A 15,567-nucleotide genomic window follows, 5' to 3' on the forward strand; every position below is an offset into this window, starting at 1 on the left:
TCAGACGTAGTCCGAGTTTGAACAAAGAAACATAGGGGTACCATGAATCTCAAGAAACGCAAAGGACCATTGAAGTACGGAATTCACGAAAGTTGGAACATCAGGTCGGCGAAACCTCGACGTTTAGCCAGTCAGTCAAACATAGTATTGGATCCCGTAAGGGGTTCATCAACCATTGTTTCCCAATAAGTCAAGGGCTTGAACAGCCTGAAGCACACCACCGTTTCTCTCGACTTCAAAAGAGCCTTGTAATATGGATGGAACCCTACCGATGTTTGTAAATATCTTCGTGCTCCGAATTCCGGTTAGGGTACGCCACAGATTTATCCAAAAATCTTGAGTTTGAGATAGCTCAGGTAGGTAGGATCGGAGTCTAGTAACCGGAAGGTTCGCAGTTCCAAACAAACAGTCGCACTTCCATTATGCCACTTATGTTTAAGCAATCCAGTAATATCCCAGCTGCATTCGTAAACAGTGTTTAAAGCAATCGATGACGCTGAACAAACAAGAATCAACCGACCCCAATTACCACAAGGCCAATAACGCAGTCAACTAATCACGAGCGACCACAACTGAAAATCAAACGAAGAATTCAAATAGCGGCGAACAGTGTTGTTAGTGATCTACGGAAAACCTGTGGTCTCGAAATATCAAAATGAGATTACGTTGTTGCGAACTCAGACTTCAGGTTGCTGAAAACTGCTCGACAGCCCACACCCGGTGTCAGCCTTCTTGGGGCTCATCAGATAGGCGCAGTCCCCGAGTTTCCGTCAACCTCATGTCCTAGGTGAACCCGAATTGGACAAATCTCGACAAATGCACTCATTCGCACATCGATTGTGTTTTCAACTGAACAGCATGGATAAGAGATTCAGTTGAGTCTCTGGTGAAAACCAAATTGCTATGCAAAGGAGTCTCACTGATTTCTGGTAACATGATTTGTGGTTGCGAAATTTGGTCGCTCCGATATGGAGATGTTAGATGATTGATTGCTGCTTTCTCGATAGTGTAGCAAGAGTTAGCCGAGGGCAGTCCATGAAAGATAGAGCAGCATGTCCATGGCTATCGTTATTTATTTCATCATATTATGATGGCTACAACATGTGATAGGTCTGCTCAACCACCACCTACCAAATAAGTGTTGTTAAAAAAGTTTTCAGAGACGGCCTACGGTACTGCAACTTTAAACGAAAGTAGTATCTTAACAGCTTCAAGACTGGAACCCATATAATCCCCTTTGCTCATGGCTAGAAACGCTTAAAGGCACTCATGACGTCAAGTGCGGAGTGCTTGGCTTAGGTCAATCGTTGGGGGCTTATCTTATGTTGGTTGAAGTTCCCAGAGAAGTCTGTATCAATCCGGTTGATGGTACCAAAGGTACATATGTTTATTTCAACCCTATTTGAAGGCGTAGGCATCTTATTCTTAGTGGTTATCCCTGAAGACACATCTCCGCCCCTGCACTTTTTACTAAGTTTTCCTCATTTCGTGGTTGCATGGCAGTTAAACACCGACAGACATTACCAGTTTACCACTGCAAGTGATGTTGGTGATCGAATGACTACATAGCACAGTCGACGACTTACTCCAGAAGCGGCCCTGGTGCGACTCGGGAGAATCAGTGGGTTGAATGTGTTAGGCGGTACAGTCGAAACGTTGGCAGTCTGGGCTTTACCAACATCCACAGCGGTGCCAGACACGTCCCTGGCAGACAAGTCTTCAGCCGAACCACGGTTAGCTGCTAGCAACATGGAAAACAACAGGCGCGTGAGGAGAAGCGACCGTGCGACTGAAAAAGGTAACTACAAACTAAAAGGACCGAAACAAACGACTTACCAACCAACTCATCCAAATTGGAAGTTTCGTCAAAGACGGGAGAACGCGACGCACAGGGCGGAGTGCTTACAGTGGGCAAGTCGCCAATGGACTCAGCCAACGAAGAGGAATTCGACAGCTGGCCCAAATCATGCGTCACGTCAAATGATGTTATAGCCTCCGATGCCAGAGAACCAATGTTTGTGGCGGTTGCCAGGATAGTGTAGGCATTTTTGAGCCGAGCGTACTCTTCTTTCTGCAACAAACAAAGAAAAAACAGCTCCCAAACCGTGAAGGAAGTCAGTTGGGCTGGGGACCAAGTCGCAGTTTGGATACGCGAAAGACCGCACAATATATCATTCAAATGGTTGGTTCCCCGCTCAACCACACGAAAATAAAAAATATAATGTCTACCAAATAAGTGAGTCGTGAAGTAGAAGAGATACCCTTTCTGCAGCCAAGTTTTTTAATCAAGGTGGAAACAAGTTTCCCGCACGTTTTTCTACACAGACTGGCACTTGCCTAAACAATAATCGTTCAGTTGTAAAGCCCCTTCGATGTGTAGCTGCCATGACGGCAGGTACTGAGACGGCTGAGATACTGTCGGTCAGTCCAAGCCTAGACAGGAGCAGTCGAGATGCTAAGGTTGGGATGGAAACACAAACCTTCGGGTCAGTAAGATCGCACGTGAGCCAATGAGCCATCTCAAGCCCACTTGCTTAACAAGGGAAACATTCATCCGGTCCATGCAAGTAGATTCCGAGGAGTTCTGTTCGCGCGTCACTTCGAAATCCGTTAACAGCGGTTCCAACGTTGAACCAACAACGGTAGGTGGCTCACTCAACCCTTCGCTGATTTACTTAGGTTCTTGTGTGTGCGTTTCTATTTTAGACGAACGACCTTGCACAGATTTAATGTATTAGTCAGAAGGCACCGCTCAAGGAAGGACTCAAACTCTAGAACAAATGTCTCAAAAAGTGAGGATACAACAGACATGGTAGCCAAGAGAGGTTTTTGTGACATCATCGCACATCTGTTCCGTTAGGTCAACTCTGGAAAATATAGGGAGGTCACGGTCATACAATAGTACCCACCCCAAACAAGCTTCATGCAGTCCGATTTCAGCCTGAAAAATAAGGCAAGGATAGAAAAAGTGGCGAAGATCCCACACTAACCTGTTTGTCCAGTTGCTGCCGCACAGTTGTTAGTTCCCGCTGTAGACCTTGGATATCATCCGGAACACGTTGGGCGGCTGCCTCCTTCGAAGACGCATTTTGAGCGTCCTGGTCATCTGCCTGAAACATACATGAAAATGACATGGAAATGGAGATGAGTACGAGCCAAAAAGATAAACACCACACTCAAACCAGCTGTCCAAATTGGTATCATTCATGAGTGTCTACTGTACCACTGGTGTCGTCGAAAACCGAAATAACCATGTCATAGAAACGGCACGACGATTCAAAGAGTGAGTAGAACGAATGGATAAGCGCTAGATTTCCAACTACATCACAATGCATGACCAACATCAGAGACAACATCAATGTGAACAATGATGCCTCACTGTCGTACAACGACAAACTTCACCTATACTTAAAGTTAAAAGAAAAAAGAGTGTGTTAGGCAGGTGCTGACCTATCGCAAAAATTTCGACGTTCCTACACCCCGAAATGCTTAGTCAGATACGCTACAAAGACTGACAGAACGAACGCCAGTGACATCGATCGGTCACCGTTTCTTGAAATGTCTCCACAACCAAGCGCAGGAGGGACACAGGGACCCCATACTGGAGGGTAAACAGCACCAACAATACTTGAACTCCTCGTAATCTCTCCCACACCCTTCTGCCGCGTGAGATAACTAAGCCAGAGGGAACCGTCTAAGCTAAGCCATCATTATCGTGCATCACATTTCCACGACCTCGATGTTAATATGATTTGGGATGGACAACAACAGCATACTTATACCATTGGAAGCATGCTAGTAACCAAGTATGAACCCGAGCTAAATCAATCAATTAATCATTCGGCTGTAGTACCCCTTCGGTGCCTAGCCGCCATGCCAACGGTAGAAGGCACAAGAGCTGGGATATTGTCAGGTTGCCCATCCTAGACAAGTGCAGTAGAGATGATAAGGTGGGGTTCGAACATCGGACCTTCCGATCAGTAAGTTGGCGCCCTAACCACTGAGCTACCTCGAACTGTGAATCTGAGCTAATGACCAAACACCCAAAGGTTCAGTCATCCAGTCAGACCATAATTGTAGAGGAACTACTGCCCGTTTAACGTGGAACGAACCGGCTCAACTATTATGAACATCAAAATTCGCTGTAGATAAGCTCCAGAAGCAGTCACCTTCAAAACTAGACTCGTTGTATAGGAACTATTGCCCGTTTAACGTGGAACGAACTGGCTCAACTATTATGAACATCAAAATTCGTTGTAGATAAGCCCCAGAAGCAGTCACCTTCAAAACTAGACTCATCGAATTCGAAGTGTGGATCAACTCATTAGGCATCTGGTTTTATATCAATATGTTCGATGGAAGTGATCCGTTGGAATTACGGCGCAAGACCTGGTTGGTGGTGCAAACTGCGAAACACGTCCCCTTCGGTCGACAGGAAAAACTGACTCCTGATTCAAACACAACTGTTCAGTTTTATGTAGTTCAGGTGAAAATCTCACACTAATGATAAAATAATCGTTCAGCTGTAACATCTTTTCGGTTCCTGGCTGTCGTTCTACCCGAAGCGAGCACGAGGGCCGGGATACTGCCAAGCTGACCAAGCCTAGACAGGAAAAGTCGAGATGCAAAGGTCGGGTTTGAGCAACGGACCTTCCCGTCAGTAAACTCGCGCTTCAACCACTGAGTTATCTCGTCCCATATTATTACTTCGTACCACCGAAACACACCTTCCGTCTAACTTCCAACCAGACATGAAATCAGGTATCTCGTTGGCTGACCAAGTTCAGCTCTGATACCGGGTTGGAATCTGGTTGAGAAGGGGCTCTAGTGGCACTTCGGCCAGCTTACAAAATATGAGAAGGGAAAGCCTGTTCCCACTTCCCAGGAATACTCAACGCATCACAAACATACTAACAAAACTCAGTTAACATATTTATATTCGCGTTGTTCCGGATTTGTAGTAAACTGTTTTGAATAGCATGACAATGAGATCTTGAAATCACAGTTATGAAAGCAGAGTGCACCGTTTCTTTTCACTGTCTGTGCTGGGTTTGATAGCGGATCCCTTCGGTGTCTCACCTGAACCGTCACAACACCGCCAAAACCAATAAGAGGCACACCAAATAGTCCTGTACGCTCAGTCTAACGAGACTGACCACAGTTCATGAACGCAAGACTTATGTCGAAACAAACCGATTCTGAAAGCGCACCAAGACAACACGCATTTTTTCATTGCAATGATATTTGGTCACAATCAGTAAAGATTTCATCCAGTCAGTGAACCCAATCTGTACTGAAAAGCCGAGAAGCACCGTACATCAGCAGTGCACATCTCTTCACACTACCGACAATCCCCAAGTAGCTCAGAGGATGAATAAAATTTACTCGATGAGTGAAACTTCCATCTGAGAAGCCGTTGCCCTAGGATCTAGTCAACACGTGAAATCATGTGACCTGGAACCCGTGACTGACGAACGAACCGTACTATAGCCTGTCTAAGTATAAGTTAATCACCCTGTTGATCAGCCGCTCGTGGCCAAACGGTTAAATGTTCAAACTACCAACCAGGAGGTCGCGGGTTCGAGACTCTTCGGAGTTTCATGAGATGCGCACTGCTGATGATTCCCAATAAGGATGAAACAGCTGTACAGTGCTTCTCGGCTTTTCAGCATAGATTGGCTTCACTTACAGGACGAAATCCCACACAAAATATCCCAAATCTCCTCACACTACCCACAATATATAGGTAGCTCAGTGGAAGAATAAACTTCACCCGATGAGTGAAACTTCTATCTGAGAAGTCGTTGCTCGAGGAGCCAGTTAACACGTGTGACCGCGTGATGTGGATCCCGTGAGTGAGGGACGAGCGGTGCTATATTCTGTCTAAGTGCGAGTTAATCACACTGCTGATCCGCCACTCGTAGTCGAACGGTTAAGCGTTCAAACTACTGGCCGAGAGGTCGCCAGTTCCAGACTCTCTAGAGTTGCGTGAGATGCGTACTCGAATAATTCTAGACCAGAACCTAGTCAGTCTGGTAAGCAATGAGGTCTTTGCGCGCACGATATGCAACCTTGTGAATACATTTTTGTGGCTGTAACAATGCCCCGTGTACCCTTTCGAAACTACACATTCGGTTCATGATGAGAGAATAGCTATATTCCATAAGAAGATTCTGACTTAATCAGGTTTATCACAGCAGAAAAGCGAGTGCATTGAAAATAACTCGACTAATTTTGAAGGTCACCACATATGCCTGGATGAAGCGTCAAACGCAAATCTAGTCACACCAGTGGAAGCGAAGCGCTAAACTACGGTCTACAATCGTCATAAGGGTACTTGTCTGTTTTCACTAGAGACAGCAACCGAGGGCGCCCGTATAACCAACCAGTCTGTTTGCAAACGTCCAACACCAGTGTGGATCTTACTTTGAAATACGGTAGTGAAAACTGCTTTAAGTAGCTTGAAATGTTTGACCAGTCAATCATGTTTAAAAACTCGGTCACTAGTGAATCACTAGCGAATCACCGATGGAGCAAAATTACCTTGTCATCACCAGAAGCCACATCCAAATTGAATGTAGCCGACTCTATAGAGCGTGGCGGATGATCACCCGATTTATCCACATCTGCTGTTTCAGGTGCGCCGGCAGATGATAAGAGAATATGTTGCATGAATGAACCTCCATCTCCATCAGCAGCAGTTTTCTGCTGTTCCGGAGACAGACCAGACAATAGTTTTCCAGTCTCTTCACGAGCTCCGGTATCAAGGCCGAATGAATCCAGCATACAAGTTTCGTTAGGAATCGTGTGTTGTGTGACATCACCGTTATTACCGACGACAGCGAGAACCAGTTGTAAACGTTGGATCACGTGTTCCTTTTCACGCAGTTCCTAATCAGATGAAAAAGCAAGTGAGTGAATGAAGTGAGAAACGAGACAGACTGCGATTCCAAAAAGAGTCAATAACGGGGCAAACACCGTAGGGATTAATGAAGTGGAGCAACAAAGTCGCGACAGTCCTTGAAAGTCTAAACGGATGACACGACCTCAACTACAGCGAACTGTGCAGCACCCTTTCGGTCCCTAGCCGCCATGCCAACGGAAGGATGAACGAGGGCTAGGATAATCCCGGGTTGCCCAAGTATGTTTTCGAACCATGGACCTTCCCGTTTGTAAGCTACCACCACACCCCCCCCCAAATCATCGGTGAACGAAACTGCGGCAGCTACAACCGCTGTATGACGAGTACGCGGTTCTTACAGCTGACAATGATGACGATGATGATGAAGCTAGCGCCTTACCCACTGGTCCATCCCGAGCCCACATTGGAGTTAGTGCACACAGTTTCCTAGGGCATCAAAATACCAAGATTCAGATTTGATTCAGCACAAAATTCGATAAGGCCCACATGCCTTGGAGCAAGACACAGCAAATTTCCGTATATTTCCAAAAAAACCCTAATTATCAAACCCCAACGGTTCGGATCACAGAATGAGGAACAACTTACAGCCGTAAGACGGTCTCGAACTTCCGTCTTTTCACATTCCAAACGACGTGCCTGTTCTTGCGCCTGATCCACATCGGCCAGTAGTCTCCCACGCATCTTCATTTCGTTTTCAGCTTGGCCCAAAAGGTCTGCTACCCTTTGGTTTAGGTTCTGGAAAGAAACAAGAGTATATTCACAGTAGCGAATAAATTAACGAGCGAGCGTTGACGTAAAAGGAAATAACATAAACGTGGGTCTTACATGAATTTCCTCATTTCGTTTTGCAGCTTCCGTCTCGAATGATACCTTTTGCTTCTGAAAATGATGTGAAAAGGTGAGGAAGTTTTCACTTACATGAAGCTGTTCTTCCATTGAACGACAGTTTTCCTTCAGAGCATCAAGCTCACTCTGAAACACACAAAGGTGGGCTTGAAGAAATTAGTTCGCATACATGAAGCTATAATTTTGATCCCATTGTGTCGCTGACCTGTGATAAATGTCAATGTACCCTGACGCGAAACGTATCAACTTCCCCAATTGCCGCATTCAAACTAGAATACTGTCAAGATGCCAAAGTCTAGAGAGGACCATGGTCGTGAATTTGTGCAAACATTGATATTATTGTTTGCGGTGGCGATGCTGACGACTGGGATTAGTTGAACCTTCGGCTACGGAGCCCGACCTCGAGGTAGTGGGCGTTACTAAAATTTAAAAGAATCGTTCAGCCATAACTCTCTTTCGGTGCCTAGCTGTCATGCCATTCGAAGGAAGCACGAAGGCTGGAATACTGTTAGGTTACCCATTCCTGGGCAGGGTAAGTCGATAGGCAGAGGTCGATTTCGAGCCACGGAACTTCCGATCAGTAAATTCGCGTTCTAACCACTGAGCCATCTCGACCCAGCATAATACAACAGTAGAATGAGCTCATATGGAAAAATTCGCCAATCTCCAACATGGGGAGGAGGGACTACATTCGTCGGACCTCCACTCAAGCAGAGAACATGGGTATCACAACTCAACTCTGGTGTTACCCAGTGGTTCAAAACAGCACAGGAAGTCGTCACACCATGATCAGGCTTACATTTCACGATGAAGTGAGAGGCAACCAACGCGCCTTTAGGTCCTGGATAAAAAATAAATTCTGTCCGAGGAACAGACGGTTACTTTCAAAAGGAATAGGAAAGACTGAGAACACTGTACGACGCTACTGAAGATGTACCCTTCATCTAAGTGTTGAACCACCGACCTCATACCGGCCAACACAACCACTGCTGGAAAACTTTTTAAAAAAAATCCATGCTTGTCCCACGCCCAGTCGAAATAGCCTTTCTTGTGGCCTCAGTGAGAGCTTATCAGCAGTTACTAACGGATAGACAACTGCCTTACCTGTTACAGCACAACGCTCCCAAGTTCCCGAAATGGTTGGGACCATCGGGGCTACAGCATGTGCAGCACGCATGAAAACGACATAATCAAACCAACCGGAGAAAAAAACTGGTATAAATGACGGTAAACTGAGTGAGTGGTAGTGAATGAACGCCAACCAATATGACAGCCTATACCTCAGGCAGTTTAGTTCAGCTTTTTCAACCACTAAAGGTGGTCCGAGTTGTCACAGTCGTTGGATCCCGACAGTGAGGGTTGAGCCCATCGCGATCCACTTTCCCTATAATTCTTACCTTGGAGTCTATTGAGTTGCTGTTCATAAACTTTTGTGGGAGCTATCCGGGTCTTATATACTCCAAGGAAACATTACGCACTCCAGTAGAGGTCTATTGATTGTTGCTCAATTGACAGCCTGAAATAAAGTGGATGACATTGGCAAAGGGTTGACGGATGAGAACTGCCGATCGTTCGCTATAATGCTAGGTTTGTTCTGTGATACTACCACAGCCCCCGAGTTAGCAGACAGACCGAGAAAGAAATTCAAGGAGAAGCAATCTCTGGAGCAAAAAAGTCAAAAGTCTGACATGTGGTAATAAAGTTGCTCAGCCTGAGGACGTGTATGTAGAGCAAATATACCTGGCTTCTAACAGCACTGTGCAAAGCAGGTGTATTCCGTGTAACACTGGCTTCCTAGTTCCTAAAAGTATTCCAAGTTTATGGAATAATGTGAAGGCAGACATGATTGATCGCGTACGGAGCGTACGGGTTTTGTGGCCGTCTTTCAAGATTGGTCCCTCTTCGTGACGGGGCCACATCGCTCCTCCCACAAACGTGGACAGGCTCGTAGTCTCGGAGAAACATTTTGCTAACCTCGCCGTCCAGTCTCTAACAGTGGGTCTCTGCGCCCATACTGCCTCATACCGCTCCTCGGCACACTGGGACTCGTCACCTGCTCTTCATCGGGCTACTTCCCGTTAGCGGTCTCGGTTTCAACATACGTAACTGAGCTTGTCGGTGCAGGCCGCAGGAGCATTGCAGTACTGGACCCGGCCACAACTAGGTAGCAGCATTAGGCTGGAGATCACATTCAGCTAACCAGTCATCGAGTATTCGTCTCTTGTGTACTAATTTGACCGACGGTACACTTTACTCTGATTCGTTGTCTTCTGATTTGTTAGGGATCGCGATGGTATTCCACGGTTCATTTAGAGGCACCATAGAAAAGTAGCTGAGAGATCTTTGACTGTGGCAGGGCATCCGCGGCAATACATTATGGTATGCTTAGCGAACACACCACGTTAACCATTCCATCCAAAAAGCGCTTGAACTTACTTCATCAAAAATGACACAAGACGCTCTTAAAGGTCTAATATTGATATCCTTGGTAGAAAACAGCCCGGAGTTAAATTAAACAAAATACCGCACACCACTGGCTGAAACAAATTGGCGCACAACAATCTTTGACATAAATCACAAATTGATCAGCAACACATACCCGGTGCATCAGTTTCAACTGAGATATACAGGCATCTTGCTTGAGTCTTTGATTTCCAAGATCTAAAATAAGTTGACGAGCAGCATTCAGGCGATCAGTCAACCAGGAGACACTGGAAGCTACATCGGTGCTCGGTATCTCTGCATCTTGAACATCTTCGTCGGTTGTAGAGCCTTTCGACGTCTGCTGATTGGTTGGAACGGGCTGATTGTGTACAGCTGCTAGTTCACCGAGAGGTTTCCTGTCTATCTGATCAAAGTTCAGTGAGAGGTCCAAAGGAACGGTGGCGACTGGTGTTAAACCAGCATCGGTAATTTGCCTGATCAACAAATGTAGCAATGACGCCAGTTCTTGGATGCGTTTCTAAAGAAAAGACATTACGAGTGAAGAGTAATAACCTGCCAGAAAGAAAAGGGCTGTTCTGCTTGTAATTAACCGCATTGAAAAAGGGGTCATAATCGCGGTCCACTAACAGAGGCAAACTGATGGATTGATTGGGATATTGGTGTACGGTTAGAACAAACGGTCACCGTTCTTGGAAGCGGTCAAATCTACCATCATCCAATACATGGGAGGCTTATGTGGTCCAGAACTCAACAGTTAGGGTTTCTGTCTTCTTTTCAAATAGTTGGAATATGTTTGTCGCAAACCTTTGATACTGTTGCGTATTCTTACTGCCAAAACATTTGGCAATTAACCTTTCGACACTGGAACAATCCCTGCTCTCTGTACTCATGCCCGTGTGATAAAAGTAACCATTAGCGTAAACACAACCTGTAGGGTATCACCAAAAGCAGATGAGCACCTATAAAATTTCAGCTCGACTCAATCTTAACAACAAATCCGAAAACATTCTAGTCTCTTGAATGTGTAAGGACTAACATACTGCGTAAGATTTAAATGGCGTACATAGGTTTTTCATGAAACGATTATGTTTCTGTGTGACTGGATGTCGTCGATCACGCATGACACACAAGACATGAAGCAGGAATTATTCAGCGCGTTCTCAGTCTCTGCTGTCGACTGAGTCACTCAGGAGAATTATTGATTGAGTAGCCAACGTACTGTCGGCGGCGAATGAACGAATGCACAAGTGGTCGCAGCTCAGCAATAGTAGTTGGCCCCCAGGTTGATTGGCCCACGAATGCTAGACTGAACTATCGGTTTCATCATGAAACAATAAGAATGATACTGCCACTTCCACGGAAATACGCTGTCGATGTTTGTCTCGTATAGTTTCGACGTACAGTTAAGACGCTGGCTACAAACATTCCGGAGTGACATGATGGAGTTAGCTAGGTAGACGTTAAGCTGATTTTGAACAATCCGGCTCTATGATCCCTCCAAATGACCCATGTGAGGCGTGAGACTAGCACCCTTATCGTAACCCCTCACAAGGCCCGAAGTCTCCTTTTGAGGGACCTTCGAAGCAGCTCAGGATAAAATGTATAACTAAGGTGATTATAGTACAAACGACCTAAGTACAAACAACTAAATTATGAATTCTGCGAAAGGTACTATGATGCATTGGGATGGTTATTAAGACACATGCGTCATGGTCCATCTGAAACCGTTCACCGATGCATCAGTCAAAAAATCTCAGCCGGATATACCAGCAAAACGAAAATAAGACAGGTGTGCGATCAAATACCAAAATCCTGAGAGCGACTGCTGTCTGAAATTCAGCGACTTTGTCCGCCATCTCTACCGCCTTAGAGGGTTCAGCCCTCATCAGTGACAGTCTCTGATCTATCCTGCCTAAAAAACGGATAAGGAACAAGCTCCTGGCATCTAGTTTTCTCCATATCAATGGTCACATTTTTCTCTTAAACTAATGAATGGGTAGTATTTATCTCAGAAATGAACACTTTTGCAAGGTGGCTAATTCCGGGAAAAGGTTTGCCCCAAATGTTTGACTGAGTTCTTTGTTTTCAAGATTAAGTACTATTTCAAACTATCCCCAATTCCACGGCCAGTGGCCGTCAGCTGTCGCTTTGCCCCGCATAATGGCGCACTTTCCACCTCTATCGTTCATAGCTTAACTCACTGAATTACCTCGAGCACGCATCAACTCATTTTATCGAAAAGTGCAAGCTGTAAAAGCCGTGCAGGCAGTACTTCACTGGATTTAAAAATGAGGGGATAGATGCGAAACTGGGAGCACGGATAACCACATAAGCCAGGTTGGGTTAATTGGTGGAACTAAAATAGCTTTGTCTTAGGAAAAAAGGTATTCTGGACGAATGAATGAAAGATATTCTTCGCTTCCCTACCATAGAAAAAACATAACAATCCGATTCGTTAAGTGTCAAAACGGTGGTTCCGAATTAATTCGCCATACACAAACAGGGAGAGTAGCGCTCACCACACAAGATTCGTGTAAACCGTGAGATAGTTCATTCAAACTGTGCTGAGGACCGTCTGCACCCGGTTGACCTTCACTCAGCTGCTCCAAGACTGATCTCAGTTTCGATACGTCCGCTTGGACAGATTCCAGTTCACGAGTTTTGCGATCGATTTCGGTACGGCCAGCGTCAACGGTAAATTGTAACTCGGCGACTTGACTGTGAACAGTGTGAAATGAATAAGTAACGTTACGCGTCATTCTGGTGAGTTTATAGAAGGTACACACACTAAGATCGTTTTAGTGCAATAACCATTACAAGGGAGAAGAAAAAAGATACCTCTGTAACTCCCCCGTTTGCCTGGCAACTTGGTGTTCCTGGGCACGTGCTTTGAGATCACTGAGGTGCAGGGCCTCTCTGACTTCTACGAGTTCTGCATAGACCTCGTCGTATTTCTTCCGCCATTCTAAATCAAAACCGGCAAGAACACCGTCACATTTGGTACACAAAAGACCTAAAACAAATATGTGATAACAATACACAATGCAAAAAACAACTGATTTGAAACGTCCTGCAGTAGTTTACAATATTCAAATCGAAAAGCACTAGGTATGTGACAATTCAATGAATTTCCTACCTATCATCGTTTCAATCTGACAATCCAAGTGCCCCCACTACTTTTTGATATGCAATTAAGACTGATTTAGTGGAGGATAGCAAAAATCCGATACTCACGAGTTAAGTGTGTTCAGATATCAATTCCGTTAAACGACCAGTTCGGCCGGGAAAAAGATCCACCTGGAAAAACAGCGGTTTCCTGGTGCGCAGCCTACCGATAACTGAAACCGCAAAACGCAATCGTGAAAATTGCGTGTGTACACATTGATGATGACTTCCTGAACAGCATTACTTACGGTATCAATGCCCGATTGACATTTTCCATTTTCCGTAGCAAGAAATAAATCTGATAGCTGTTTGAAAACGCAAACAAGAACCTCGCAACATTAATGCTGAAAGTAAATTGATTCACTATAGCTCTCCAAAATATTGTCCCAGTATAGTAGCCGTGTTCTGAAAGCCGGTTACTCAAAAGTATCACACGGTGAACTGAAAGAACACGTACTTGTTATACACATGTAAATTCAACCGGCTGTCTTGGTCCAAGCCGTGTCAAAATAATAAGTAATAATAAGATGAATAATAAAAACATAATAGTTTAATGTAACCACCTTCCGGTGCCTAGCTGTCACGCCATAAGAAGGCAACGCGAGGACTGACATACTGCTGGGTTTTCCGAGTTCAGGAGTAAATCAGATACTGAGAATGGATTATCCACCTTCCGGTGGGTGAGCTTGTGCCTCAATCATTGAGGCATCCAGCGCCCAAATACAGGGGAGAGACAGAGAAAACTAATTGTCTCTGCTTATGCTTGGGTACGGCAGCCATACACCGAAAGATGTGTATGTAAGGTGAGCTGTCTGAATCACCTAACCTGATGTGATTCTTCAAAAATGCAGACGATTTTAAATAATCTAAATAACTGCCGCATGGTTTGCCATGCGTTTCACGCCTGCAAAGTGTAGTGTTGCAACACGACTGGGTGGGATCATACCCAAATCTCATGCTTCCAGACGAGCCAATCGATGTGGTGGATAAATTCGTTTACCAAGGGACCTGCAAAGTTACTGTGGACTAGCTGCAGATGAAATTATTTCTCGAATCGGAAAACCAAGGGCAGCTTTTGCCAATCTCCGACACCTGTGGCGCCGACGTGACGTCAGTTTGTTTGTCAATGGCGGAGTTTACAATACGGCAGTGCGACCCATACTGATTTATGGATCAGAGACGTGGCCTCTAAGCGGAGATGATATACGGAGAATGTCAGTGTTTGACCAACGTTGTCCCCGAGGTACTACTCGGGTCTGGTAAGAACATCGGATTAATAATGCTAAGGTACGCCAGATGGTCTTAGGAAAAAGGAGTTCATCGATCGCAGTGTTATGGATAAGGTTAATGTACGAATCTGCATGCCCAGGGTTGCGTTCGCTAATTTGAGAAACCTATTTCTTGAATCTCAAGGAATGTTCGTATCACGCTACAGTACGGGCTGTTGTCATAGGGTTGTGAGACGTGGACTCTGAGCAGCGGGACTGGGATGACTTCAGCTGTTCGACTTCAGCTCTTGTCAGAATCATCGCTCGTGTACAGTACCAGAAGCTAGTGGTTACGCCATGCATTCCGCACACCCAATTCAGAATGACGCAAGCAGGGCGGCCGTCAACGTTTGATGTTATGGAGCAGTATAGAACAAATTTCAGAAATCTGGGTGCTGTCGTTTTCCAGAATAGCTATTCTGGACCCTAGGGTCCATGCGATCCGCACTGTGCGTGATTGAGGACGCTGCAAGACATGGCTGCCAATCGATATCAGGGCGCTTCTGTTGTCAGTTTCTATCCAAATGGTCCGAATGAGTGTCTGGAGCACCGCCAAGTGATTGTAGTGAACTAGCATTCCATATCCACCCTAATGATCATCATCATCCTAAACCCAATATTCTCTGAACAGGAAGCGATACTGACTAGTGTGGCGTTTTGTACTTTTATTTTACTTGAACTAGCATCCATATCCACCCTAATGATCATCATCATCCTAAACCCAATATTCTCTGAACAGGAAGCGATACTGACTAGTGTGGCGTTTTGTTCTTTTATTTTACTTCCATTGCAACACTACGTACTTCATCAATTGCATAATCGTTTTTTGTTTGAATACGAAAAACTACAAAAAACGCGCACTTGTACAATTTCACGAAATACAGGCGTGGTCACGTGCTTCAACTCTCTCTTCTGATTTCG

The 15,567-nt window shown here is 45.2% G+C and overlaps 1 protein-coding gene across 1 annotated transcript in view; it reads right to left on the reverse strand.

The window, feature by feature from the left end:
• The window catches only part of T265_10935 (hypothetical protein), a gene marked incomplete at both ends in the record, with an annotated part of 51,014 nt that overhangs the window by 32,785 nt on the left and 2,662 nt on the right, over nt 1–15,567 (reverse strand). Inside the window, 9 exons of the mRNA XM_009177451.1 lie at nt 1,587–1,789; nt 1,837–2,071; nt 2,991–3,110; nt 6,544–6,891; nt 7,508–7,657; nt 7,748–7,894; nt 10,368–10,730; nt 12,733–12,931; nt 13,052–13,226. Of these exons, the coding sequence (XP_009175715.1) occupies nt 1,587–1,789; nt 1,837–2,071; nt 2,991–3,110; nt 6,544–6,891; nt 7,508–7,657; nt 7,748–7,894; nt 10,368–10,730; nt 12,733–12,931; nt 13,052–13,226 (1,940 nt within the window). The remainder of the gene's footprint in view (nt 1–1,586; nt 1,790–1,836; nt 2,072–2,990; nt 3,111–6,543; nt 6,892–7,507; nt 7,658–7,747; nt 7,895–10,367; nt 10,731–12,732; nt 12,932–13,051; nt 13,227–15,567) is intronic.

Source organism: Opisthorchis viverrini (assembly GCF_000715545.1).
Source record: "Opisthorchis viverrini unplaced genomic scaffold opera_v5_424, whole genome shotgun sequence".
In the NCBI taxonomy this organism is placed as follows: Eukaryota; Metazoa; Platyhelminthes; class Trematoda; order Opisthorchiida; family Opisthorchiidae; genus Opisthorchis; species Opisthorchis viverrini.